At 52.1% G+C, this 27,866-nt stretch overlaps 9 protein-coding genes across 10 annotated transcripts; 3 read left to right on the top strand and 6 right to left on the bottom strand.

Moving 5' to 3' along the window:
* Window positions 1-237: 237 nt before the first annotated feature.
* CKM354_000605300 (uncharacterized protein) lies at window positions 238-2,126 on the top strand (the record flags this gene model as incomplete). Its single annotated transcript, XM_044801351.1, has 2 exons — window positions 238-382; window positions 433-2,126. The coding sequence occupies 2 exons, from the start codon at window positions 238-240 to the stop codon at window positions 2,124-2,126; spliced, it is 1,839 nt and encodes a 612-aa protein (XP_044657286.1).
* Window positions 2,127-2,274: 148 nt separating this feature from the next.
* Window positions 2,275-2,843, bottom strand: CKM354_000605200 (uncharacterized protein; the record flags this gene model as incomplete). Its single annotated transcript, XM_044801350.1, has 2 exons — window positions 2,275-2,592; window positions 2,652-2,843. 2 exons carry the CDS (start codon window positions 2,841-2,843, stop codon window positions 2,275-2,277), a joined length of 510 nt encoding a protein of 169 aa, XP_044657285.1.
* A 3,090-nt stretch (window positions 2,844-5,933) lies between these two features.
* Window positions 5,934-10,228, top strand: CKM354_000605100 (uncharacterized protein; the record flags this gene model as incomplete). The annotated part of the gene is made up of 3 exons (XM_044801349.1): window positions 5,934-9,581; window positions 9,637-9,949; window positions 10,002-10,228. 3 exons carry the CDS (start codon window positions 5,934-5,936, stop codon window positions 10,226-10,228), a joined length of 4,188 nt encoding a protein of 1,395 aa, XP_044657284.1.
* Window positions 10,229-10,979: 751 nt separating this feature from the next.
* On the bottom strand, window positions 10,980-14,415 carry CKM354_000605000 (uncharacterized protein; the record flags this gene model as incomplete). 2 transcript variants are annotated; one of them, XM_044801347.1, is made up of 3 exons in its annotated part: window positions 10,980-11,745; window positions 11,787-13,890; window positions 13,959-14,415. In XM_044801347.1, the coding sequence occupies 3 exons, from the start codon at window positions 14,413-14,415 to the stop codon at window positions 10,980-10,982; spliced, it is 3,327 nt and encodes a 1,108-aa protein (XP_044657282.1). The 2 variants fall into 2 exon arrangements, with proteins under 2 accessions (XP_044657282.1, XP_044657283.1); XM_044801348.1 differs by lacking the exon at window positions 13,959-14,415 and having other exon boundaries at window positions 11,787-12,376.
* A 562-nt stretch (window positions 14,416-14,977) lies between these two features.
* CKM354_000604900 (uncharacterized protein) lies at window positions 14,978-15,867 on the top strand (the record flags this gene model as incomplete). The annotated part of the gene is made up of 2 exons (XM_044801346.1): window positions 14,978-15,505; window positions 15,562-15,867. 2 exons carry the CDS (start codon window positions 14,978-14,980, stop codon window positions 15,865-15,867), a joined length of 834 nt encoding a protein of 277 aa, XP_044657281.1.
* Window positions 15,868-16,785: 918 nt separating this feature from the next.
* On the bottom strand, window positions 16,786-18,801 carry CKM354_000604800 (uncharacterized protein; the record flags this gene model as incomplete). Its single annotated transcript, XM_044801345.1, has 1 exon — window positions 16,786-18,801. One exon carries the CDS (start codon window positions 18,799-18,801, stop codon window positions 16,786-16,788), a length of 2,016 nt encoding a protein of 671 aa, XP_044657280.1.
* A 1,020-nt stretch (window positions 18,802-19,821) lies between these two features.
* Window positions 19,822-20,664, bottom strand: CKM354_000604700 (uncharacterized protein; the record flags this gene model as incomplete). Its single annotated transcript, XM_044801344.1, has 1 exon — window positions 19,822-20,664. One exon carries the CDS (start codon window positions 20,662-20,664, stop codon window positions 19,822-19,824), a length of 843 nt encoding a protein of 280 aa, XP_044657279.1.
* Window positions 20,665-21,158: 494 nt separating this feature from the next.
* CKM354_000604600 (uncharacterized protein) lies at window positions 21,159-22,958 on the bottom strand (the record flags this gene model as incomplete). Its single annotated transcript, XM_044801343.1, has 3 exons — window positions 21,159-21,868; window positions 21,913-22,190; window positions 22,243-22,958. 3 exons carry the CDS (start codon window positions 22,956-22,958, stop codon window positions 21,159-21,161), a joined length of 1,704 nt encoding a protein of 567 aa, XP_044657278.1.
* A 2,965-nt stretch (window positions 22,959-25,923) lies between these two features.
* On the bottom strand, window positions 25,924-27,222 carry CKM354_000604500 (uncharacterized protein; the record flags this gene model as incomplete). Its single annotated transcript, XM_044801342.1, has 3 exons — window positions 25,924-26,143; window positions 26,201-26,532; window positions 26,587-27,222. The coding sequence occupies 3 exons, from the start codon at window positions 27,220-27,222 to the stop codon at window positions 25,924-25,926; spliced, it is 1,188 nt and encodes a 395-aa protein (XP_044657277.1).
* Window positions 27,223-27,866: the final 644 nt, after the last annotated feature.

The following is a 27,866-nucleotide window of genomic DNA, read 5'->3' as shown; positions in this document are numbered from 1 at the left end:
CCCTATTTCGGCCACATTTTGGACATCTCGAACGCGTGAATGACTAGGATCACATATTAGTCCCCCACATAGTCATCGCCAAGATGGGCCCTCGCGGAAGACAAGAAACTCGCTTACGCATCTGGTGTGCTTGGGCTCCGGCTGCCAGCTGCCGACTATGTCTACTACATATTCTTCCATCTTCCTGTCTAGACTCTGTCCAGAGTGCTTCTTGGGTCTGCGCTGCCAATCGCAAATATGAAGTCTTTCACAGCATGTTCGCTTCTTGGCGCTCTGGGTCTTGCATGCGCTGCACCGGCCACTCAGGAATATGACTATGTGATAGTTGGCGGCGGTGTCTCCGGTCTGGTTGTTGCAAATCGTCTCAGCGAAAACGAGCAAGGTGAGTCCAGCAACAATGCGGCAGTAGCCAGTCACTCATTGAACTCACAGTCAGCGTTCTCGTTATCGAGAGCGGCGAGTCAGTGGACACTGATGCCACCGAAATTCCGTACAAGGCCAACGATCTGACCTCCAGTGCTGGCCTCATATGGGAGAACATCACATCGCTGCCCGAACCGGCACTTGGAAACTCCACCTTCAGCGTCCTTGTGGCAAAGGTGCTGGGAGGAGGCTCAGTGATCAATGGAATGGTTTATGATCGAGGTTCTGCCGCTGACTACGACGCTTGGGAGGCGCTCGGAAACGAAGGCTGGGGCTGGCAGAGCCTTCTTCCATATTTCAAGAAGGGCACCACCTTTCAGCCTCCATCCGCAGATATCGCTGAGAGCTTCAATATTACCTGGGATCCCGAGGCCTATGGTGATGGTCCTTTGCCCGTGAGCATCACTGACTCGCAGTATCCCGACATCAAAGATTACTGGGCTGCCTGGAGAGCTACCGGAGTCCATATTCCGATCGACGGCAACAATGGAGAGGCGTACGGACCGTCGTGGTACCCAAATACGATGGACAGAAACACTGGACGAAGGGCACATGCCCGCTATGCTTACATTGATCCTGTCGCTCAGCGCACGAACCTCAAGGTCTTGACTGGCACTACTGCTGAGAAGATTGTCTTCGGGGATGCAAATTCTCCTTCCGCTGCCACTGGTGTTGAGGTTGTATCCGGTGGCACCGGAGAGGCCGCCATCATCAATGCAAGGAAGGAAGTCATTCTCGCGGCAGGCGCGATCCAGACTCCCAAGCTTCTGCAATTGAGCGGCGTGGGTTCAAAATCAGTTCTCGAGGCAGCCGGGGTTGAGGTCAAAGTCGAGCTTGATGCTGTTGGGTCAAACTTCCAGGATCATCCATATGCCACCGTGATCTTCAACACTACCTCCACTACTTTCCCCAGCGTGAACTCGCTGATGAACAATGCGACGTTCAATGCTTCTGCTTGGGAAGAGTACGAAGTCAACAAGACCGGGCCCTACACGTACGCTCGCGGGAATGCTCTCGCATTTATCTCGCTCCCAGACATGACTTCCAACTTCAGCAGTGTCAGTGCCCAACTCGACAACGAGAACGCCATCGACTACCTTCCATCGCTCTACCAGAACAATTCTGATCTTCTTGCTGGCTTTACCGCTCAAAGGGACATTATCAGCTCGATCTTCGGTCGCAAAGACGCCGCTGTAGCCGAATTCCCCATTCCAGCAGACGCAACCTACAGCATCGTAGCTGTTCAGAAGCCTGTATCGCGTGGAACAGTTCACCTGAACCCAGCCAACCCAACCGGTCCTCCAAACGTCCTCTACAACGCATTCGTCAACCCTGTCGACCGACTGATATTGTCTATCGGAATGCGATATTTGCGCGAACTTTTCTCGTACCCTCCCCTCCAAGAGAAATTTACCATCTCAGAAACCGTCCCAGGAGCACAGTACACTTCTGATGTCGAAATTTACGACGCATTGGTAGAGCAGCAGACGCTAGCTCCAAGCTTCGCGCATCCTTCGTGCAGTTGCCCAATGATGCCAGAGGAACTGGGTGGCTGTGTCAGCGATACCTTGTTGGTTTATGGAACTCAGAGGTTGAGCATTGTCGATGCCAGTATCATCCCGATTATTCCGAGTCAGCATTTGCAGAGCACTATTTATATGATCGGCGAGAAGGCTGCGGATTTGATCAAGGCGAGAGCTTGAGCCATTGGCGTAAGACGGATACTGGCACGGTACGCTTGGCACGAATCAAGTCTCGTCACGAATTCTGTTATGCGAAGGACACGAACATAACCAGTTTCATTATACCTACAAATCTAGCCACACGGACGACCACCTGCGTGCCTTTCCTTCACTTCTTTGTGGGTCGAACGCGGTATACCTCATACTCGATCGCGACTTTGCCGTCCTCCGCAATCCATCGCCCTTCCGCAACCCAACTCGAACTCTCAATCCACTTCTTGCTCTCATCACTCGTCTCCATAATCGGCGTGGAAAACAATTCATGGTCACCATATTGTGTTGTCTTGGCGTCCTTATTTAGGATCGCTGCAAGGCAAGCTTCATCCACTTGCATCATACCATCGTAATGCACGTAAATGCCGTGGCCTTCTGGTGTTCTGAAGCTAAGTCGGACATCGAGGTGGCCAGTGTTGGTTTGTGGGTTGAGCTGTTGAAGAATGGTCGTCAGAGTTTCGACACGGGAGCTTGTGGAAGAGCGTTACTCACGAGAAACCAGTCTCCACTTCCTGGAAGCAATTCTGCTGTTGCACCTGCAGATGGACCATGGCCTTTGAGCCAGCCGGTATTAAGTGGTACTACTGTCCTTTGTGCCCCGCCTTTGACTGTTCCACAGTTGAGCATGTTAGGCCCATCGAAGTATGCTCGTACGGTGAAGTGATGTTCGAGGGTTGGAGCCATTTTGTGCTAGGATTGTCTTCGACTGAGCGTGAGCGAAAGGAAAACCGAATCTCAGGGATATGCTGGAGCTGTGTACGAAGGTCGAACAGTTTCTCATATATGCATGTCTTGACCAGCGACAATGACGTTGTATTGCTAGGAACATTGTGACCAATGATGCGCTACAAGGATGATCCTTACAAGAGCGCTGCGATTGTGAAGAAACGCGACTTCCACTTGGACTTCACGCTGTGGCTGCTCTTCGACTACAACCCTGCACGGCGTTTCAATTCCCCTCTCTATCGAACAGACATCGAACAAACGCAGAGACGCAATGGACCGTAACATGATATCAAGTCTGCAGCTGATGAAAACTACCTGAGCTGAATGGAGGCAGTGAACCTTGAAATTGCTTCGGTGAGTTTGACTTGGACGTCATTTTCGACATGGGCGAAGATGCGCCGAGACAAAATTTCTAGGGCTAGGAACCATCGCAACTCTTCGTCAGACTCCACGACTACTTCGGACTTCCTACGGAGACTTCGTGGAGTGCGGAAACCAATACACATACGACGCTTGGCAGACTTTGCCAGCTCCCAGTTTCTATGAAATCCTGAAGATCTACTCTTTGCTCGCTGGGAATATGCCAGCATCGAGGAGCTTTGGACTTGCGTTTGCCTGATACAGACTCTTAACACAACATAGTCGTCATTGGACGCTGTTGGGCGCTGTTGGATCACATAATGCATCTACCAAAATCACAGTTGCCCAGAAAGTGGAGGCCCATTCAGACTTTCTCCAAGGTTAGCGAGGTTCGGCTGCGACGGATTGCATGTCCAAGTTAGACGCTGCTTGAGGCTCTAAAGTTCTCAATCTATGGTCGCACCCTGCGTACTGGAAAGATGGACGAGCAATGAGGAACAGAAGCAATACTTCAAGCCCAGTGTCAACAGCTGCTAGCCATTTCACCAACGCTAAAGTATCTTTCCTGCTGAACTTTGGCATTGGCTGCAGCTCTCCAATTTGGAGACCATATGGGCCGAGTCGTCTCTCACCGTGCGACACGAACATCGAGCTATATGGGCTGTGTCGCCTTGTTCGAGAGTTCCACGCCTTTGAGAACTTCAACAATACTGTGCGAACACGCGCGATCGTGGCAAAACTTGTGAGGCTCTCTCCCTCTTACGACTCTCCGGAACGCGTGCTACCCTCCGTTATCATGAGTATCAATGTCGACTGAGCCAAGAACAGCAGCAAGAGTACGCGTGGCTTTTGCACAAACATTTCGAAGCCACGATTGATTGCCTCGCGTTATACGCCAATGGCGATATGATATCGCAGTGCATGCTTAGCTAAGAGCTGACGAGCCATTTGCAATAGCAAACCCAGACTATGTCCTCGAAACGAGGGACATCGGTCATTCTGCAAACCATACTCCACAATCTATTGCCCAGCACGTTGTCGCGATATTACCGATATTCTTCTCTTGATCGTGCTGTTGCAACGTGACAATGCACTTCGGATACGAGTGTAGCAAGACAATGAACGTGCATATCAACCGCAAAGTGAGCAGCCGGTTTGTCACTAGCACTTCAGCGTTCGTGCCAAGGAAGCACCAAAGAGGAAGACATCAAGAATCACAGACGGGATTACGGAAGGGAGTGCAGACAGCGAACGGTCATTGCTGGTGTATCCTATATCATGACTCAAGTGCGGCCGTTCGGACGAGGACGCGAATGATCATTGGTCCACGAGGGCGCAATTGGAATCCTTTGACTTCGATATGTGTTCAGCATCTGCCAAGGGTGAATCAAATTATAGGGTTCTCTTTGACTTTAGGCAATGCTATTTATTCAGAGCAATGCGATCGGCCGCCTTGAGATTATTGATGTGGCCAACAGATAGGATGCCAAGACGGTTCAGCGGGATTGCAGCTCTGCTGTACCTACGCTCAAGACAAGACACGTCTTACGTCTACGACTTGATGAAGAGTGCAAGAATTCTGCCTCTTCACAAACCTATCTTGCAACATTTTGCGATGCCAGGAAACGCCTCGCAGAGCGATGTCAACAGCAGACGCCATAAACTGAAATAATTCGGGTTCGGATCGCGGTCTCTTCACGGGCGGTCCAACGGCTTCTGGAAATTGCAAAGCTGTATCCATGGTACTAGTCATGCTTAATCTGGGAAATGCCCGCCGGCTAACCTCTTCCAACCGGTCACTTCGCGGGCTCTTCACAATTGACTTTGCAACGTTCTGCAGCACCACGATGTGTTCCATCAACGGCCAACGGGGATGAGGTCAGTTGTGTCAAATCTGCTATCGATTGTCCAATGATCGGCATTGAAGTCACGCACGTCACCTAAGTTGCGAAATGTTTGACGAATCCGCGAGACGGCAGACGCGGGAAGAACGCGACCTTAGCAGGATGACAGTTCATTGATCGTTGCATCTCCGTCGCGGTCATATCTCCGTCCCGGTCATAGATGCCTTTCGGTCCCGCTTCATCGGCCTCAACCAAGATCTTCATTCGGAAATGCTGAAGGCAAATGTGTTTACATTCCAAAATGCTTACTGGATGATAATGGAAGGAATCGATCATGAGACTAGCCTCGCTCACCCTCACATCGGCGGAGGCAGGTGATGAATGCTCGATCAACGTATAGCCGCATGGCTCACTGCGCGATCTCTCTGTGGAGTTGCTCTTGAGATCTGCCGCTGTTTCACCTTGGGGCATATGCTTTCAAGGGTTCCGTATGGGCTTCACACGGCAGCTCCGCCGATCCTGTGTACAATGGGCCGCCACACATTGCGGGCAGGATAAGACATTGCCTATTGAATTGCTAGCGCGTGTCTTCGGCCAGCCTTCAGCTGGCATACCGACATGCCGGCAATGTCCTCGCGCGTGGCAATGCAGGAACCAATGCGTCATGCAGTATGCTTGCAGAACAATGTTTCATACCGTCCGCCAGCGAACATCAAGGCTGGAAAACAAGCACACGATAAATAGTGCCCTCACTCCTTCGTTTGCAGGCCACGCAATACATTTGCACGTCCGCTCGTCACAGCAAACTCGCTCTCTACCTCCCGTGCGGCGTCGCTCCGTCGGGATGATTTCGTTTTTCATCCTTTTGGCCTCGCAGAGCCTGGTGCTCGCGAAGCCCGTCTCGTATAAACAGCTAGCTGATCGCTATCAGCCATCATACAACGAACAAGCACCTCCATCACCTCCAGCATACGAGCAGCCAGAATATGATCAGCCAGCGCCTCCGAAATATGACCAACCCAGCTCACCTCCTGCATATGGGCCGTCGTACGATCAGCCAACCTGCAACGGCTATGGACCATGTGAGACCGACTACGTGACTTCGACATCGTTCACCGTCAATACTACTGGTCCAGTTGTGACCACTACCGTGACGACTACCGTCGCACAACCAAGTGGGAATCAGCAAGGAACAGTCATCATTTTTCTACCAGGAAACTACACTACCACCACCATCACTGTCCCTACAATTATTGCACCTGTCACGACTACTGTAACTCAGACTGTCACTGGCCAGCCTGGAACTGTCATCGTGCAGCTGCCACCAACAGCTGGCGCTACCGGTCCTGCGGTCACAAACGCCCAGCCTGGCGCATCTGCACTTCCTGACTTGACTACCATCACCGAATACGATCCTACCATTACATCGCCTGCCACAACCACAGTTCCTGGGGTTGCCGGTGGACCTGGAACTGTCATCATCGATCAGCCAGTGGATTTTGACACCACGACGATCTACGATCCCGACCTGCGTGAGGGTACGACTTCCACGCAATATGTCCCCGGCCAGCCTACCGGATTGATCGTAGTCAGAGCAGCTGAGGTTTATGAGACTACCACTGTTTACAACACTGCCATAACGGCTTCAACGACCTCAACTCTGACCACTTTCGCGCCCGGGCCGCCTCTCACGACTGGCTTGGTGGAGCTCGATCTCCCTGTATCTTTCACTACATCTGCAGTCTACGATCCCGAAATTCAGTCACCCGTTACAACCACTATCTATAATGGAGGCCCATCTGGAACAGTGATTGTCACTGACCGAGCAGTCTATTCTACGACTACTGTCTACAATACTGCTATTTCGGCCGCTACTAGCTCCACCCTGACGCCTTTCGCGCCGGGGCCACCACTTACGACTGGCCTGGTAGAGCTTGACCTCCCCGTATCGTACACGACATCTGCTGTATACGACCCCCAAATGCAATCGCCTGTTACAACGACCATCTACAACGGAGGTCCGTCTGGCACTGTAATCATTACGGATCGCGCAGTCTACTCGACGACTACGATCTACAACACCGCTATTACGGCACCCACTAGTTCGACACTAACACCTTTCGCGCCTGGGCCTCCTCTTGAGACTGGCCTAGTCGAACTGGACCTTCTAGTTTCGTTTACTACATCCGCGATTTATGATCCGGCTATTGAATCTGCAGTTTCCAGTACGGTTTATACGGGTGGTCCTTCGGGCATAGTTTTCGTGACCGATCGTGCGATTTACTCGACTACTACCGTTTACAACACCGCTATCGCAGCCCCCTTAAGCTCTACACTTACATTATTTGCTCCTGGCCCACCTGTCGTAACAGGTCTCGTGGAATTGGACCTTCCAGTTTCGTTTGCCACATCTGCGATTTATAATCCGGCTATTGAATCTGCAGTTTCCAGCACGGTTTACACGGGTGGTCCTTCGGGCACAGTTTTCGTGACCGATCGTGCTATTTACTCGACTACCACCGTTTACAACACCGCTATCGCAGCTCCCTCAAGCTCTACACTTACGTCGTTTGCTCCTGGCCCACCTATCGTAACAGGTCTCGTAGAATTGGACCTTCTAGTTTCGTTTACTACATCCGCGATTTATGATCCGGCTATCGTAGATGCAGTTTCTTCTACCGTTTATACTGGAGGTCCTCTGGGAACAGTTTTCGTTACGGATCGTGCCATTTACACTACGACAACGTCGTACGATCTTTCTTTCACCGCGGAGGCTTCGACAACCTTGACCACCTTCCAGGCAGGGCCACCTGTAGTCACCGGAGTTGTCCAACTTGACGAGCCAGTCACGCTGTCTACAACGACCATTTACGATCCTGCGATCCAGAACCCTGTCAGCACTACCGTCTACACCGGCGGCCCTACTGGCATCGTCTCGGTCACTGACCGCGCTGTGTACGTAACGAGCACATCGTATTACCTCTCTTTCACTGCAGAGGCCTCAACAACACTTACCACATTCCAACCTGGCCCACCAATCGTTACCGGGCTCGTCCAGCTTGACGAGCCAGTCAACCTATCGACCACAACTATCTATGACCCTGCCATCCAGGTCCCTATCAGCACCACTGTCTACACAGGAGGCCCAAGCGGAGTCGTCTCGGTCACTGACAGAGCTGTATATGAGACAAGCACATCTTACGACCTGTCCTTTACTGCTGAGGCGTCCACAACGCTTGTCACGTTCCAACCCGGACCACCGATCGTTACTGGGCTCGTACAGCTGAATGAGCCAGTGGCTCTCTCGACTACCACCGTCTATGATCCTTTGGTTGATACACCCATCAGCACTACAGTGTACACTGGAGGCCCCAGCGGAGTCGTTTCAGTGACCGACAAGGCGGTGTATGAAACGACCACCAACTACGGTACGCAGTTTGCCGAGCCGACCACAACGACTGTGGTATTGTTCAATGCCGGCCCGCCTTTGACGCCAGGTACCGTTCGTGTTGATCAACCAGTGACCTTCACAACTACCACTGTGTATGACCCTCTGATCGATACACCAGCCTCGACGACAATCTACACCGGTGGACCAAGCGGAACCGTCTCGGTGACTGACAGAGCGGTATACGAAACAACCACAAACTTTGGTACGCAATTTGCCGCTCCAGCTACAACCACTTTGGCGTCTTTCACCCCAGGTCCGCCTCTTGTGCCAGGAACTGTCCGTGTTGATCAACCAGTGGTGTTCACAACTACAACTGTCTATGATCCGTTGATTGATACGCCAGCCTCAACGACAATCTACACTGGTGGGCCAAGTGGAACCGTCTCCGTCACCGAGAGGGCGGTCTACGAGACTACAACATCATTTGGAACCCAGTTCGCTGCCGTCGCTACGTCTACCGTCGCACTCTTCAACCCAGGCCCACCTCAAGTTGCAGGCACAGTCGAAGTCGACTCGCCTCCTCAGCTCACCACCACCACTTCGTATGGAAACTTCCCCGCAGAGGCCACCATCACGAACTACGTCGATGGCGCTCCAACCGGCACTGTCGAGGTCGATGTCCCAGTGCAATACACTACAACGACTGCATTTGGCGATTTCCCTGTCTCCACATCTTCGATTAACTACGATCCTGGCTCACCTTCCGGCACTGTGATCCAACAAGGCCCACTGTACGTGACATCGACTAGCTACGGGTTGGCCTCTTCTACAAGCACCATCGTCACAGGTAATCCGATGACGCAAGGCACCATCCTTCAGGTCCTCCCAGCGACCGAAGCTTCCCAGGCACCAATCGTAGTTGTCACTAAGTCCGTCGGCACTTCTCAGAGCGCTCCATTCGCGATCCCTGCGCCTCCCACCGACCCGGTCGTGCCACCAATTCCCGCGCCGACTCAGTGTGGCAATCAAGGTCTTGCTTGGGCTGACTACGCGAACATTGGGGGTGGCTATGCTCCAGGCTACCCTACCTTTAGAGCCGCGGTAAGTGGTAACTCGCTCAATAGTATGCGGAAGAGTCGCTAACAAAACATTGCAGCCTTACAAGACCATTACACCAAGACATCAAGGAGTGACCACCTCCATTGGTGGATTTTCATTCAAGCCGATCGGCGTCACTGGCACACTCGAAATCTACAACGGCGTTGTCATTCCTAGCGACTACTGGGTAATCAACCACCAGGCTTACATCTACCCCGGCGTCTCTGGAGACTACACATTCACATCTTACAATGCTGACGATATTGTGCTCGTGTGGATCGGTCCAACCGCATATGCAGGCTGGACAAGAACGAACGCCATCTTGGAGCAAGTCTATGCAACTCCACCACAGGGTTTCACTGGTTATCCAGGTAGGGCTCTTTCATACATATTGACAGCAACTGAACTGACTTTGCACAACAGGTGAACCTCCGGTCAGTGTCACTATCACACTCGAAGCAGGTGTCTATTATCCAATTCGTGTCATGGCCGCAAACGCTCAGCTGCAGGCCGAGTTCCATCTCCTCGTCACCGCTCCTGATGGCACGGAATTCTTGGGTCCTCAAACCCAGGCGTCGCCATACCTTGTTCAGTACTCCTGCGACGAGGTATCTGCGCCTCGATTCCCAGCTTTCGGTATGCAGCTCTAATGAGCTGAGTGCCCTACGTGATGATTCGACAACCTGTCGGCGTCTATCATCCATTTCCTAACAACTCGGATCAAGACTGATAAACGATGGGTATATGATTCTGAAATTAAAGTTGTAATGCAGTTTTGCGGTAAAGCCGAATCGGACATAGAAACTCGTCCTCTCATACAAATAATGCCAATAATCAATGTAAATCCACATCCACCATAGTCCCCGTACTTGATCGAGCCTTCTGCTTCGTCTCATTTTCGTTGGCTTTCCTGCTTTGTCACTCTGCGGCCTCGAGACATTGGCTACCAACCTCTGTGTATTGACGAATACTTGACGTCTGTCCTTGGATGTGCTGAGAATCTGACAGTCATTGTTGAGCTTTGTGAGAGGCCTGATAGCTCTATCCTGCGGCAAACATATTGACAGAGAATATACAAAAGATGGCACGAGTATGCAAAGGTAACGAGCAGGCATTGTTGTCGATGTGATAGAAGAATGCTAGACCAGTCTTCACAAGACTGCCGTCGTCGAACAGGCACGACGCCACTGTTGCTACGATACGTATCGACTGGAACGAGACTTAGCTGTTGTTGGTACCCTGGCCTGCATGCAGTCTTGGATGGATCCATATTTCCCTCTTGTTGCGAGCATGTGCAAAAGTCCACCCATCTGGCTACCGGCCACGGCTCTGGTGTAACCCTGTGAAGCCTTCCAGTCCATTTTCGTAGTCGAATCTCCTCTGCCCTGTCATTCACGAATTTCACTCACCGCCGAAGACTAACAGGCTTTGTACGTGGACTCCACCAAAACCACGCTGACGCAACAGGTTCCGTCCACGGTGAGCAGGGAACTCCGCTACGACGAGAACATCCATCTCCTCAGTACCAATGCCCGCTTCACCCAGGAGCTGTATGACAGCACAGAGAGTCTCGCCACTGGAAAGGACATCATCCACCACCACGACTCTATCGCCTTTGGACACGAGACCACCATCCATCTCGATGGCCTCCTCTATGGGCTCTTCAGCCACCGAAGACGAGACGTACGAGAGAAACTTTGTGACCGCGATCTTTGGATCGGGGCGTTTGCCGGCTTTGCGTATCATCGCAAATGGCATATCGAGATGTGTTGCCAACAGCAGCCCGAGCACCAAACCACCCGTCTCGCAACCGACGATCACATCGACCTTCTTCCAGTCGCCCTTAAAAGACTTTCGCAACAAGGATGTGCATAGATTTCGTTCAGCCGGTTGCTGACAGATACCGAGTACATCGCGGAACGCAAAACCCGGACGTGGAGAATCATGGACCAGGCGGATCGAACGCTTGAGTTGTAGCAGATCGTCATCGAACAGAGGCAGGAGGTGAAGCTCGGCAAATTTGATCGCCGCGTCCTTTCCAAAGCCATCGTTAGGAAAAATGAGGCTGGGGCAACTTTTACTGTCTTGGTATTCGTTGGTGACAGTGTCGTTGGAGTCGTCATCGTCATCTTCCAAGACTCCTCGTCGAGCTCGCTGCGTCTCTTTACTAGCTTTGACTTTCACTTCGAGCAGCCTGCTGTGGGTTACCAGGTGTGAGAAGGCAGAAGTGGAGCTTCGTCTCGCATGCCGGTGATGAAAAGAACATTGACACCCTCAGCGTCGTTCACTACTTTGATGAAGTGCTCCTCGGCTATTTGAGGCCTCAGATGTAGCTGGTTCTCGAAGAATGCTGTCAAAGATGCTCGATGCTTCTCCTTGTAGTTCCGATCCTCAATCAGGCGACTACAGTCCGCACCAGTGATCTTCGCATACTTTCGCTTGGTGGCGTCACTGATACTGACTGTGCGTGCCGTATGTCCCTGATGAGTGCTTGAATTGAAGACTGAGGTCCATGCATCAGCACAGTAGTCCTTGCCGGCGCCGTGCTCACCTGTAACCAGCACAATGAGCTTCGGAGTTGTCGGTACTTTCGGCAAAGGGCAAGTGTATGCGAGCACATTCTGTGGATCGTATTTCTGCTTGAGATAAGCCAAGCGTGGACGATTGGGCCCAAAGGCTTTGGCTGCCAGATCAACATCTCGGGGATCAGGTCCCAGGTCGGCGCTGTAGACTCCACTGCTCATGGGCAACAATTCTTTGACCACATCGTACACCCACTGCGTGGTGCGTCGGGCCATGTCGGTGTCATCTTGGCTACGGTCCCAAACGCCAGTGATCACACACGCAAAGTCCCAATCTCGACATCCGAAAGCAGTGGTGACCTCCAATACCTCGCTGACTGCTCCTCCGCCGTGCAAACAGTGGAAGTAGCAGTACGGGGAGGGACGAATGTTGAGTGCCCCAAGCAATGAATCGACCATTCTTGATGCCGAAATATCTTTGAGGAACAGACAACGCTTGAAAGAGGACGTTTTGCCGCCAGCATGGCCTCCGTGCATTGCAGAAACATACATTTCAGTATCGAAGAGGCCAACGCCATCTACGGTCTGAGTGCTCTTCTCGGGCCCAAATGTCTTCCTGAAAATGGATAGCCATTCGCCAGTGGGCTCAGTCTTGAAGGTTTCGCAGAGACTGACTCCAAGATGCAGCTTGTCCTTTTCGTAATACAGATATGCATCTGCAGAACAATGCTGTGTGAGCTTGCTGGCGACAATGTGATCGAAGTCCTGGAGCTTTTGTCGCGCTTCAGAATCATCGCTCAGCGGCATGACCCAGTTCTGAATTGCAAATTTTCGTGCAGGCGATGCCCTGAAAGTGACGCAGACAGTGATTGCAAAGTTGGTGCCCGCACCCTTCAATGCCCACAAAAGATCGCTGTCGCCGTCGATACACTTTGCACCTTGTGGTTGATGTTCCGTTGGAACTTGGCCGACGCAGAAGACTTGACCAGAGGCAACACTGACAACTACGGCACCCAAAATGGCATCACATGTGAGTCCATGCAGTCGAGACATGTGGCCGATGCCGCCTTGAAGCCACAGGCCAGCCCCAACACTCGGCCGTGATCCCAGAGGTACTGTCAATTCTGCTGCCATGGCTGCGCGGATGACATCGCCGGCCTTGCAGCCAGCTCCGACGACAATCACGGTATCTGACACTCCTGCAGCTGGAGCGACGATATGGACTGTATTGAAGGCACCCATATCGACAGCAACAACGTTTGGCTGGAGACAGTGACCACTGTGTCCACCGCCGATGATGGTTAGAGCAGTCTGGTTCTCCAAAGCCCAACGAACGCAGTACTGGACGTGCTCGATCTCTTGCGGCTTCACAATCAATGCAGGTCGATGCTGGCGGGCTTCGTGGCTTTTGATCTTGTATCGTGCAGGTGCCGTCGGCATCTTCGCCATCAGCTGAAGCAGAGAAGTTGCATGTCTTGTGAAGGCTACCATGATGTTGGGTGCTTCGAAGGAGAGATAATTTAAATATGCATATTCACAACGACCAAGCAGTCGGCACTCCTTCCGCCACTCCGTCCGAACAGCCTCATCTTCATCCACATCTTCAATGACGACACCCGCGATAAAACGAGCAAAGGAGTCCAGCTTTTCGTCGTCGTCTTCGACACGAAACACTCCGATTGGGAAGGAAGCGGTACGATGACACATCAAACCATCGAGTTGCAGCGAGCTCTGCCGGTGGAATACAATGACCATGCCGTCGTCCGGTGACTTTGTAAGCATTTCAAGTGCTTTCTCCACAAACTACGCTTCGATTTCATGCCATATAGGCTGTGGCAGAAGAGTATGACATCGAAACCCTCTCTCTCCTCGTTCGCGCTCGTGCTTATTCTGGAGTCCAGAGTGAATCGATGTCGGCGGATGTCTGGTGCAGTCTGCAGATTTGGCAGTGAGGATGTGAACTTGGACAGGGAGGCGAGGGACTGTTCTAGTCTGGTGGCGAAGACTTCGTTGGGCTCAAAGGCAGTATATCTCTTGATCTTGCGTTTTTGACGATCAGGCAGTTCTGCGAGTACGCTTTTGGGTCCGGGTCCAATCTCGAGGACTGAAATTTGAGTACGGGAGTTGAGAAGTGGCTTCAGCGAAAACGATAGCTGGGGAATGATGAAGTCGTCGTAAGTTGCTTTGCCGACGTCTTCGGCCAGCGTGGTGAAGCCAGCATCGTATTCAGAGTCGGACAGCGGTCGTGTGGGAGACAGTGCGATTTCCGCGACTTTGCGCTGGAGAGCACTCTTGAGAGTATCAACGGTCGCCATCTTGATCTTGTACGACAGTGGTGTATCTTCTTCCAAAGATTGGATCAGCATGAGTAATCAATTTGGAATTCGATAAAGTTGTCGAGCAAGTCAGTGCACAAAGAAGCCGTTTGCCCAGGAAAGTCCTAGTCAAGCGTTCTGCACCTTTCCGGTTACACAGCAAACGAACAGAAGCTGACAATCGCAGAAGGTGAGCTGACACGAGCATCCAGCGGATTGATCGCGAATGCCTAAAATGGCTGTTGCAGACGCGAAGCTTCTCGGTAAGGGCCACAATCCGATCAACTCCTGTGACCACTCGTGTCTGCCTCCGACACTACTAGAACAAATACAATCAGCAAACTCTTCACGGAGCTTAATGCCGGTCGCCTGACCACACCAATCGTATGTCAGATACGCATAGAAGGTTTGTGCGTAGTTCATCCTTCATCTCAGGCCGAAGTTTTGCAGACGACAAGCGCAACACTTGCCTTTGACAAACGAGGCTCAGGAAACGATACTTATTTGCCTGCGGCTCCATTCCAGATGAGAGACACTTACAGCTCTAACACGACTTGACAACATGGCCAGCACCGACAACGCCGTACCGATAACAGAGAGGCTCACCGAACTTGACGATAATGATGCTTCCATGCATGGTCTCGATAGCCATAGACTTGCTTCTCCAGAAGACTCCAATGGCACTCAGAATATCAGGGCCGGGTCTAAGGAGCCGATCGCCGAAGAGATGGACCCATTGCTGACCCGATCGTCACTCTTTGAAGTTGACAGGCTGAGGCAGCTGAGCAGTGGCTCCGGAAACTCCGTCGACGGAGAGTCTGAACATGCAAGCAAGCGCTTGCAAAAGATGCGTGGGGCCGTCAGAACACTGCTTGACTGTGTGGGCGAAAATCCCGATCGAGAGGGCCTGCTTGCTACTCCATCAAGGTATGCGGAGGCATTGTTGTTCTTGACACAGGGCTATCGAGTCGATGTCGGAAGCATTGTCAATAACGCCCTGTTCCGCGAGGCCCACCATGAGATGGTCATTGTTAAGGACATCGAAATCCACAGCATGTGCGAGCACCATCTCGTTCCCTTCATAGGGAAGGTACAGTGTTCCCACCTTATGATGCTAATTCTGATCTAAGCTAATATTGTTCGCAGATGCACATTGGCTACATTCCGAACGGCGTCGTCATTGGACTGTCCAAGCTACCACGTATTGCCGAGATGTTCTCCCGTCGGCTGCAGATTCAAGAGCGGCTTACGAAACAAGTGGCGTATACTGTCAACGACATCGTCATGCCGCAAGGCGTTGGTGTTGTCATGGAGTCTTGCCATTTGTGCATGGTTATGCGAGGTGTGGAGAAAACTGGCAGTTCTACTATCACGAGCTGCGTCCTGGGTTGCTTCGACGAGCTGAAGACGCGCGCGGAATTCCTGAGCCTCATCGGCGTGGCAAGAGCTTGATTAACGTTCCAGTTGTGTGCAGTGTCGAATTTAGCCTCTGAGCCACGAACGCTTTTTCTATCTTCTTCTTTACTTGTTGGTAATACGAAACAGGTGAACCACTACTAGACTTGTGTAGCACAGAATTCCTTCCCAGTGCCAATGAAGTACCTCAGCTCCAACTCAAAATCTTCCCGTTACTGTATACGTCAGCCCGATTGCAAGTTGCCGTATTTCTAAGACCAACTTACACAGGACACTTGAGTAACTCCATCCATGCAAGTGGCGAGACCACCTCCACAATAACACCAGACCAAGGTCTAAACGCTGTCAATGCTTTGGATTCCTTGCACAAGTTTTCCATCAACCCACGTCGTCAGGGCACTTGGCCTGGCAGTTCTGCCTCTTCGCAAAGATTGCTTCCATTGGCCCTCTCGGCGAGAAAGATTCAGCGGCACCGCTGAGGGCAAGTGTGAGCAAGGATGCCATCAGCGCGAAGCTCTTCATCTTGCCGTAAAGTAGAAGTTATTGACGAACTCGAACAATTGCAAGTAGTGCTTGTGGGAGTGCAATAAGATATGATTTGGCGAAGCTACAATCATTTTATAGTCCGGCTTCCAACCGGCATTTTGCCGCTCGATTGAGCAGAAGATGCATAAATCCATAGTGGTGCCACGTCCTAGCAGCTCCCGGAGCCCCTCCCGGAAGACTACTATACATTTGCAAGCAGCATTTGGCGAAGTACGCCGCTCGCTTGAGCATAGCATCCAGACGCCTGTAGTGGTGCCACGTATTTGCAAGTGCTGCCGGCTTTCACGGTGAAACTCAGGACCCTCTGTTCATGGACCTGTGAAAAGGGAAAGTAACACTACGGGGCTGATGATATTGCACAGCGCTAATGACGAAGGATTGTAACCATTTTGCAATGATACTTGGATGTCATCTGGACCCGTGTGGCGGTGGGGATACCGGAAGCGTGGGAGCCCTCTGCACTGAAGGCTTCTTGCTCTTTGCCGACATCGTATGCCAGAGACGTCGCAACCATGATCCACGCGCATGGGCGACTCGTACATATCCAGTATCTTGCTCGTCTTCCCGTTCGCCATGGACATCGAAGCCGATGCGTTCCAACCCATCTGCGCTCTGAAGAATACCAAGCCTGTACGTATTCATTCTCGCTGAGATTGCTGCATGGTGCAACAATTTTGATCGTTTTGGGGTACATTTCCGTGACTCGTCGAACGTCGATACGTGACTCTTGTGGCACATGAGCCACAAATCCAGCAATGTTATCCGCGGCCGAGGAATTCGTCTCATTCCTGTTGGATACGACCACACCATCGCCATGCCAGTAAGTATGACCAATGCCCATGTCACTGAAAACGCTGTGATCGAGAATCGCCCAATGAGAAGACGTCCCGCAGCACCAATAGTCCAAGAGCCGTACGGGAAGAGCTGGAGAAAGTCGACACTGGAACCGAGGAGCGAGAAGACGAAGGCCTTCCAATATCCATTCTTGAACGCATGTGCTGTGACATAAAATGGAGTCTTGTTGAGATAGTCGAGTAGAAGGGATTCCTCCGCGGTGGTGTTCTGGCGGCTCATATTGTAGAAGGGTTGCATCCATCTGAACCACGCATCCGTCTGGTACCACCACGGAAAGCACTGACAAACTACCACTAGCGGAAGAATCCTGAATACGAGGAAATACTGGAAGCCGAGCGGATTCTCAGTCGCCAATCGAGAGCCTTGCGGGTTAGTGAAGGCGCCGCTCAAGATGTTCAAAGTTGCATTACTAGCAGCAATTACCAGACTCTGATTCGCGATGGGATCCAGTTTCTGTACCGTCCAGTCCTCCGAAAGCACAAATCCAGTCCGAAGGTAACCACTAATGGCGATCAGCGCACACATGCCGAAAGAGATCAGGACAAAAGTCGCAGCAAGCCAGAAACCCAGATCGGCCCATGGAGCGAAAATGTACGGGCTTGGCCAGTGTGCGCTCAATCGTTTCCTAACACGACCCTGCCACTTATTTTCTCTGCCATAGAGGTTGAGGCTGGGAATAAATGTGGGATCCGTCCTGATACCATAAACTATGGAAGTAGAAATGCTTTCACCGGCTTTGATCTCTGTCTTCCAGTAGCCAAGCCGGTAGTGGTAGTTCTCGCATCTTCGAGTGATGCAAGGGAGATATCCAGTATTTGACTTTATCTCGTCCAGATCCATGTCGAAATGACAGAACAGCGCCATGATATCTGCTATGCACTCCGGATCCCAATCTTTGCGTAGCCCAGTGCCTCTATTCCAAAGCCAGCAAGTCATGTACGCCATAAGTACAGACACAACGCTATAATAAAGGATAAGCGGGGCCGCGGCCCAAGTATGTATATAGAGGTTCCATGTCGTACCAGTGTTTACAACCTCGAAGACAGCTGCCTTGTACGACAGCAAGAAAGCTGTAACCACGTTCAGGACGAAGATAGTCCTCGTACCGGAGGTATTTTTGGTGTAGAGCAAGGGCCAGTACATCGCAAGCACTGTGCGGTACGCCATCGAATTGTGCCCTGGATTTGACATATTGATGTAAGGAAGCATGCGCAAAAACTCTTGTATCGTGATCTTGTACAGGAAACTGCTGATTGCTGCCAACAAGCCAGGACCGTAGCTGGCGGCAAAGTAGTAGCTGTCACTTCTGATGAGATAGGGTCCTCGAGAATCAGGAGCCAGGATAATAACAGCAATGGCCGCAGCTATACCGGCATAGAAAATGCTCAGAGCAATGGTCGCCGCAGGTTTGAGCATAGCGGGACAAAAGTCCAGCGGGGAATATCCTTTCGGTGGATCGATCGGTTCATATCTTGGCTCTTGCTCTGCCCGAAATTGAGTGCCCTCGGGTGCTTGATCCTCCTCTTCATCATAGTGATTTGCGGTATGGCGTCGTCGAAGCTGTTGCATGGGCAAGTCATTCCATGAGGTCTCTTCGTCACAGCTGGAGTTCGCTCGCGCGAAATCGCTGTCGGGCGACTCGTTCAAGGACGGCGGCCCGTCGGCGGGCTCCATTTCTCTGGACCAGGTCGAAGACCTCGCCATACTGTACGATTGTGAAGTTTGACCGCGCAAGAATCAGAACACTATGTCGGGAGTGGTTGCGATGTCAGGGAAGCAAAGGAAGTCCCATGTGAACGAGGAATGGCACAAGGCTGCGTCCGTAGTACAAGGCTGTACCCTTCCTCAGAGAGGCGCGTCTGGTGCATGAGCGCCTCGCTACGCGGTCCTAAGCCGCTTGCGTATTAGGTGTAACGCAATTCTATACATCCCGGATGTAGTGACAGCAGTCGTGTTTCGCAGCCAGCGATCGCTAACAACACGACTCTCAGCAATTCTAAGTATTCCTCAACTCGATCGGTATTGCCTCCTCAGAAGTTCGCTTGACAACGGCCTATCGCAGAGCATCATACCCTTCCCGCGCCGCAAGTGACAGCGTGGCATGAAAGAGCATAGCCACTAGTATGCGTTGCAAGCAAGTGGTGATGGCTGCCGCAATCACTTGCCTAGCTCAATGCTATACGTTGCTGCTATCATTTGCAACATAGCGTGTCGACAAGGGGCTCACCTCCACGCGCTGACAAGGTGCAAAGCAGGCTAGTCATTAAAGAAGCATGCAGTTTGACAAGTGATGTCCTCTCCGCGTGGTGAATTTCCTCGGCCATTCCCAAAGCTACTTTGTTAGCTTCACAGCTTTCTTTGGATCAGTCGATAATACATGCAGCGACTTGTGCTCGTGGCGGAAACCTCGAGGTCAGGCGTAATCTTGGCATACAGCAGAGTTCGCGACTTCTCTAAGAACACTGCGCGTTTGTATCACCACTATTGTTATCAGGACATCGTCCTCACTGGTATGGCTCGCTCATAGAATTTGTCGTCTTGCAACCTCGTCAGGATCTGTCGTCCTTGGCCTGGAGCGGACTGAATTTTTCATCGGCGGCCGTGAGCGCGGTTCGGTGGCGGAGAGGATACCACTTGCCTCTGCCCCGAAGATGAGGCAGTGCTCGATCTTCCAGTTGCTGCTTGTACAATGGTCGAAGGCCAAGGCCATGCGATCATTGGATTGTCAGATGCCGAATCTGTCCCTGCTGATGAAGTAGATGCGTCGATGGCTCTTCGCACAGAGTGCTGTGAAGCCGTGTCGTTGGTGGAACGACTGTACAAGCTCGATGATTGGCTTTTGATGTATGAGGGTGCCCGTGGTTGCGCCATGCCCTCGAGCTCTTGGTCCGGCTCGCTTCGGATATGCGAAAGCCTTGACGGAGCATGAGGAAAACCCTTCTTCGCACTAGAACTTGCTTTGACAGACTTGGGTTTGATCAACGACTTGGACCTTTTCCCGTCCGGCAGATTCTTCTGCTCTGCTTTTCCTTCAAGGTCTGTGCCTTGACTAGGATAAACTTTGCTCTTCGCGCTTGGTCTTGCACGCATGCTTGCCATCTTGGTGTCGGGCCACGGCCATCTCACAATGGACTCCTCTGCGATTCTCTTCTCTCTCTTCTCCTGCAAGATCTTGTCGACAGCTTTCAGCACAGCGTCCACATTCTGGTTGACTATCTGGGCTTCCTCGACCTCTTTCAGCAGAGGAGCGTCGAGCGCATTATCCTCGAAACCAACTGCATGTGAGCGAGTCAACCTGTTGCGGAGCTTCAATGCTCGATCCGTTATGGATCGGAATTCTTTGGACGCGGCGTCAAGATCCTTAACGTTGGGAGTTGAAGATTGTCGTTGTGGCGCAGGACCGAACACATCTGACCAGTCTATGTCCGGCATGGCAAAGGGGTGTGGAAGTTTCTCGCTGAATGCAAAGCTCCCGTGCAAAAGTCGGATACTTATATTTCGGCAGCAACCCACGCTAGCATTGGTGAAGAAATGTTGCATGCAAGCAACTTTCTAGCCTGTACTTTTGTGGGTTGATCTACATCAGCCCGGCATCTTTCACGACTGCGACCCGCTGGCACTATTCACTGCGGAAGTCAAGCTCTGTTCAGCAAGAGCGCTTGGTGCTTGTATTGTTCACGGTAGCCTGCTGCTCCTATCCAGGCTGAAGTGGCATGCTCTAAAGGCCCTCAGTAACGGTGGATCATGCTTGCTCAGCAGAACAGTTCCCGTCGCGCGTGAAGCTTCGAGCATTGTGTCGCTGTACGCCGTGCCATCTTCCAAGAGCCATCTTGCAATGAATTGTGAAGATGTGGCACTTCATCGAGTCTTTCGTTGATGGCTTGATATAAGAGCAGCCTAGCGAGAATCTACGCTTGCACAGCGCCCTACCATACCTGATCATTCATGCCGCCTGTGAAATTGTTGAAAATGCCCATATCCGAAGCGCTCGGGCCTGAGAAGAAATCCGCGAGTTCCTCAGCTGAGATATTATTCGTGCCATCAATCTGCTCCGTCGTAGTGCCGGAAGTATTCAAGGGCATGCTGTGCGATTTATCTCGCAATTGATTCTCGGTTTGAGCTATGCGGCCTACTCGGAACTGAGTTGGCGGGCCGAACATGTGCTGCTCAGGTATTCGTGGCTCGTGCCATAGAGAAGTGGTGGTTGAGTACAAAGTCGGCTGTGGGGTGTTGGGACAGACTTGAGGAACAATATTGTCTGCAGCATGCTGCATAAGCGCTGGATTCGTCGTCGTGGTTGGAAGTAGAGGGCAGGCTTCATCGACCTGACGACGAAGCTCTCCCGGAGGTACATATCCTCTGCATAATCGTAACAAGCCCTGGAGGGTCTTTATTTTGCAGTCGGACTGGGTAGTCTGCAACGTGAATTGGGCTCTTTCGATCTTCAAGACCGCATCGCTTTCAACTCGTGCTCGCTCGAGCCGTTCTTCGAGAAGAGCAATCCGGTTGCGCGAGTCTTGTAGCATTGGTCGTACTTCTTCGCTTTCTTGTAATCGTGACCGGCACTGCCGACGCACAAAGGGTCCAAGAGTTGCGGCTGGCGCTATGTGCGCCTTTGTATCACCTCGAATGATGACTGTTAGGTTAGCGACGCCCTCCACCAAATAGGCCAAGACATACCTGGATCTGGCACAGCCTCAGAATCTGGGTGGCACATTGCATAGATGTAACGCCAGATCTGGCTGGCCTTTCCCTTCCGCGGCGGGCAGCCTTCAGCTTCTTTGTGCTTGATAGCCCGAATAGAGCTGGAATCGCTACCGTGAGGCGGACTTTGCATGCAATCTGACAAGACGCATTGCTTTTCACACTTGGTTCCGTGCTGATGCTTCTCCGTCAGACTGTCGAACTTGGTATAGCAACGAGCGCAGATGTATCTATCGTGGCTTTCAATTCGACGACTAACAAGATGTCAATTCTCCATGACCCATGGCTCGATGAGATTCAACTCACACCAAGTTAGAGATGTTAGGATCCTTGCCAATGCATTCAGATGCGTCCTCAATGCAAGGTAATTGGTATTGACCAACCCCAGAATTTTCCCGTCCCTCGTCCGATTCATAGTCGATATGAGGTCTCTTATTCGGACCTTTCTCGAAGTCGTGCCACTTGTTCGACCTCTTATCTTCAGTGTCATCACGACGATTCTTGTCTATGCGATTCTCCTTAAGACCGGGACGACCCGCGGACGATATGCCTGCGTCATTATTTGAGGCCGCGGGCGCAGCGTGGCTATTGGCCGAACGAACTTCGGGATTCGATGGTCTGACTTCATTCGTTGTACTCAATTTCGCGACGAATGCCGGATAGTTCAGGTCGCAAAGATGCGCCCATATAGATGACACCATTTCCGCGAATGCTTGTTGGTCCAAAGCGACTCCATTATGGAGCGTCATTAGTTGATCACGCATATATTTTTGACGCATCGTACTGCACAGAACGTTCTCTGTTCCACAGATCATGTCGACGACAACACCGGAAGTGACGGCGCCTCGCGATAACAACACAGAGTAAGTCTTGCTCAGCGCCGCAGCGGCGATGAGCTCCGCTTCGTTGGTATCCTCAATGTGGTCATTAGCTCTAAGTAGGTACCTGTCAATTCTTCGTAGTATATCCGTGTCTGCGTCAGAGATGGTAGGGCAGCAGTGAACAGAGGACAGATCTGGCATTGTTGATGGACTATGTCTGTCCGTCATCGCAGATCTGGCATCCACTTGATCAGGTTGGCGTGCATCTTGAGTAAGTACCCAGTCTTCAAGTCTTGTTGCTGTGCTCTTTTGCAAGTATCCTTGGGGCGTTGTGCCCGGTTGGGAACGATGCTCAACAACTTCAGCGACAGCAAGAGGCCAGAAGAGCTCGGCTGTTGACCTTTCCATAGTGCAGACAGTTTCCGCTGACATCTGGCGTGGATGCGTCTGCGCATGATCTCTCCCAGAGTGCGCGGGAGCCGAGTCTTTGTTTACGTCAGAATCATGCCTGCCCGCCGTAGCTTCGATTTTTCCATTCCCTATCGATGAATTCGATCGACTCCGGGTCACCCCACACGTGTGCATACCTCGGTACGTGGTCACGGCAGGGGCAACGCAGAGTGGTACTCCCGATTCCATGCGAGCGTTGTTATCCCATGCATTAGGCTGCTCGCCTCCAAGGATGTACTCGTTTACGAGGCTTGTATTGCAATTCACGTGTGCCTGGGGAAAGAGGTTGGGCGATCGTGCAACTGGTCGTTTCTGCTGTTCTTGTCCTCCCGGTAAGCTGATTGTGTCCACTACCTCAGGCGGTGGAGGTGGTAAATTGGGGTCTTCGAATGCAGTATTAAGGATTCGGCGTTCTATGTTGTCAGTCGTCCTGATGGAGCCGATAGAGCTATCCAGGGTGTTTGATTCGACACTAGTAGCCCCCAGCATTGGACCGTGCTCAGCATAAATATCAGACGCAGCGGCGCACGTTGTGCTACGGGCTTGAGGGTCTTTACGAATCGGCGTAAGAGGTCGCACAGAGTTATTCTGTCCAGTTCCCATGTCAAACAGCTCGTCCTGTCGCAGTAGTTGAAATACTTGGTCACGGACTTCCTGGGAGAAGTTTAGCTCATCGGGGTCTACTAGCGGCGCTGATTGAAGGTGTGGACAAAGGGAGTCGTCGATGAAGCTACGCTTACGCCGCTTCCGCTTCCGTTTACGCACTGTCGTAGTAAGCGTCGAATCATCTTGTGTCCCATGTTCACATACCGAGATCTGGGATTACATCAACGCCAGGATGTGTTAGCGCGTAAAGGTATTGCCATTGGGCCGCTTTAGACTCAGCAGACCTGCTGCCAGCACAACTAAATCGTCGTAAGTGTCGTTGATTCCTCGTGGCTTTGGCAGACTGCAAGCTCTCAAGATCCGTGCCGCAGGGCAGCACACAGCTCGCCTCGCAACCCTCTTGGTCATGAGCGAGCAAAGTGCTTTCGTTGGGAAATTGGAGCCAGCACTTTGGGCAAATCATGATTTTACGTTTTCTCAGGCATCGACTAGTAGAACGGCATATCAGCTATTCGCCACTCGGGCGCGAGAAGCGCGATGACTTGCATAATAACAGAGATGAATGGGTGTGAGATCGTGCAATCGTCCGCTACGCAAGGCATTACCGGGGTGACTTCAAGCTGCTCATCCTCGTCGTGCGCAATTGTTCGATCGCGCTCGAAGTCAGGCTCGTGTGGCTCGGATTTGTAATGCACCCAATCCAGGCCAGCTGGTGATCTGCGCCCAGGAGAGAGCTTCATTCCCGCATACGAGGGCTTGTTGTCGGCAACACATTGCTCGTCATCGCAGAAGCCCGAATCTGCAGTGAGGGATGGAGCATCGTGGTCGTGATTATGCACATGTATTCCGAAACGCTCGATGTAGCCAGGTGTGATGGTTTTGCCATCTGGCGGACCCGGCTTCTGAAGTGCTTCATCTGCGCTCCAGGTTTCCCAGGCCGAAACGATCCCTTCTTGTCGCGACTGCGGTGGGGGAAGGTCTCGTCCATGTATTTGAATCCGCTGTTGGGCTCGCGGCTGATGTGCTAGACTGCACCAAGCATCGCTCCGGGACATTTGTTGAATTCCGTTCAAGAAGTAGGGCAGACTTGATAGGATGTTGTGTCCAATATACTGGAAGCTCCGACAAAGTGAACAAGCATAACCAGAGGATATCTTATGAAGCTAGGAGGGAGTCGCGATCGCTGCGCGAGGATGGCAGCACGAATGTGTCAGACGCGACGGAGTCTGTGAGTTGACAGTGATTGGCCGCATGATCGGGTGTGGCGCATTTTGCGGGTTGTCTGCAAGTTGCTGTGAACAAGCTCTGGCTTGGAGGCAGCTTGCACATTGCCTTTGCTGCCTGACTCTCTGACCGCTCATCACAGGTACTAATATCATGTTGCACTTCTTGTTGTGTTTAGTATGCCAAACTTGCCGAAAGCGCACCCAATCTGGATAGAACGTGTTCTGTTCGATACAGGCTCCGTGTTGCTAGCGCAGCCGGCAGAGAGCAACGCACTTGTAAAGCAAGACGAGAATGCACAAAGTACGCGCGCTGCTGCAAAAGCTATGCAGGCCGCTTGCAGCCCATAGATCACGCTCGAAACGATGCAGCTCGCGGCTCGGACGTCTCTTGCTCACGCGTTTCCGGAATGCTGGTGAAAGTCATCTCTTCCTTGCACAAATTGACGCGTAGATCCCACGTAGAACACGGTAGTTTAACACACATGATGAGCCAAAAGAGGGCAATTGCAGTTCGTCGAAGGGAAGGTTTCGTTGCTGACGAAAGACACTTTCTCGGAGAGCCGCGGGTCGGCACGCGTCGCCCTGTTTCAAGCTTGGCATAATGGGCGCAGTGCAGTACTAGCAAACCTCATCGTGAACAACAACAACAACTGTCAGTTCAGGAGCAAGCACTGATACCACGAGCAATGGAATCGAGCGCAACAGGTAATTTGACAATTTTTTCATTTTTTTGCCGACAGCATTAGTCGACAGCATCTTATTTGACATTCTACCCATGGTTCTCCCCATCATCGGATGCACATTAAATCATTCCTCGTTCCTCATTTCTGGTAATTCTTCTGGTGCATCATGAGAATCGTTTCCGTTTGTCCCCAATTCTACAATTACTGTCCAGAGCCGTTGTACACGAGGGTGTTTGGGCTACCGGCACCACCGTTGACGATAACACCAGTGGTGGCAAGAGCCTTGATGCGAGCGGCAAGAGCGGCAGGGGAGCGTGGGCCCTCCAGACCGATGAGGTAAGCTGCGAGACCGGCGACGTGAGGGCAGGCCATGGAAGTGCCGGAGATGGTGTTGGTGGCGGTGCGGCTGCCGATCCAAGCGCTATTTCAAGACAGTCAGTAAATGGTGAATATTGTCCGAGTACGATGTGGAACTTACGACTTAATATCAACACCAGGGGCGAATCCATCAACAACTGGGCCGAAGTTGGAGAAGCTGGCACGGTTGTCGTTGGCATCGGTGGCGCCGACAGTGAAGACCGAAGGCTCAGAGGCTGGAGAGGTTTGGCGGGCGTCAGCGCCATCGTTACCGGCAGCGACAGCGACGAAGATTCCAGCGTCAGTGGCAGCCTTCACAGCATCGTTGGTCTGTTGAGAGAAGCCTCCGCCCAGAGACAGGGAGAAGACGGAGCGGCCGGTGCGGCCATTCTGGCGGGCGTTGTTGACAGCCCAGTCGATACCAGCAAGGACTCCAGAGTTCAAACCAGTTCCCTACACGAGATGTCAGTATTGCGCCAACAATTCGAAGTCAGTGGATCAACTTACAGCAGCGCCAAGAACCTTGACGGCGATGATGTTGGCACGCTTGCTCACACCGTATGTAGCGCCAGCAGCTGTTCCAGAGCAGTGGGTTCCGTGACCGTTGAGATCAGTAGCGATAAGAGGCTCGGTCAGGACGAAGTTGGCTCCGTTGACAGCACGGCCGCCGAACTCCTGGTGACCAGCATTGACACCAGTATCGATCACGTAGATGAAGCTTCCAGCGCCAGCCGTGTTATCATAGGTGTAAGTGTTGCCCCCGCGAGCGCGGCGGGAGATGCGGACTAGACCGTACTCGGCAGGAGTCTGCTGGACGAGAGCACGCTTCTCGACGACAGGAGCTGAGGCGCGGACTGTGGTGTCTGGCTCAATGCTTGCGATCAGGGGGATGTTGGCAACAAGGTCGACGAGTGACTCGTCGGCATCGAAAGCGAAGCCTCGGAAGGTACCGAAGTTGTATTGGTGCTTTGGTACAATGTTGGTCGTGAGGCGAAGAGTGCTCAATACTGTCGAGAGTGCGGAGTTGTCTTCGAGGCGGGCAATCCAGCTACCAGAGACGGTCTCTGCGGTCTGTCGCTTGTCGACAGTGGCGGCTCCAAGCACAGCTGGCAGAGCCAGAAGGATGTTGAGGAAAGATCGCATCTTGATGAAAGGTGCTGAAGGGATGAATGAAGCAGTGCTGATGACCTTCGCAGGTGGCAGATTCGTTCGCCTATGTACTCTCTGGGTCCCACCTACGCAGGTAGTTGCGTATCTGTTGATGCCTCTTCTTGCGGTTCCCGATGAAAGCCACACTTTACCACCAGTGCAGACACCGTATTCTTCGATGCGCCATTGGAAGAAAATTTGTAGATCCCAGAACTCATATTTGTTGGCCAGGCCGATCGTTTCGTCTTCGAGAAGGAGCCAAGAATACCAAGATAAGTACCGCCACCACTGTCGTCCAATATCTTTCAGATTACCCCCTCACCTACCTTTTTCAGCTAAGTTAGAGTGAAAAACAAGCATTGCTCTGGAGAAACTCTGTGTCTTTTCCTCGAAAGTGGACATATACCGAGGCTCCTAGCTGGTTCGTGATATGTGCAAACACAAGGCAGTTTTCAGTTGTGATAGTGAATATCCAGTCCACTGTTGCGCCCACGCGATCAACCGTCGTCGGCGAAGAGCTGGCTGGTTGGCCGAGGAGTTTCTGGCAAGGCATGTGAAATACTCGTCGCCTCCGCAGCTTCAAGCAGCCTGGGCTGAGGATGACTTGCATGTTTGGCGCAAGTGGCGGCGCCCTCAGA

This window comes from Cercospora kikuchii (assembly GCF_019650295.1).
Source record: "Cercospora kikuchii DNA, contig_00003, whole genome shotgun sequence".
NCBI classification, from domain to species: Eukaryota; Fungi; Ascomycota; class Dothideomycetes; order Mycosphaerellales; family Mycosphaerellaceae; genus Cercospora; species Cercospora kikuchii.
The sequence above is the reverse complement of the archived record's forward strand: the minus strand, read 5'-3'. Positions and strand labels throughout refer to the sequence as shown.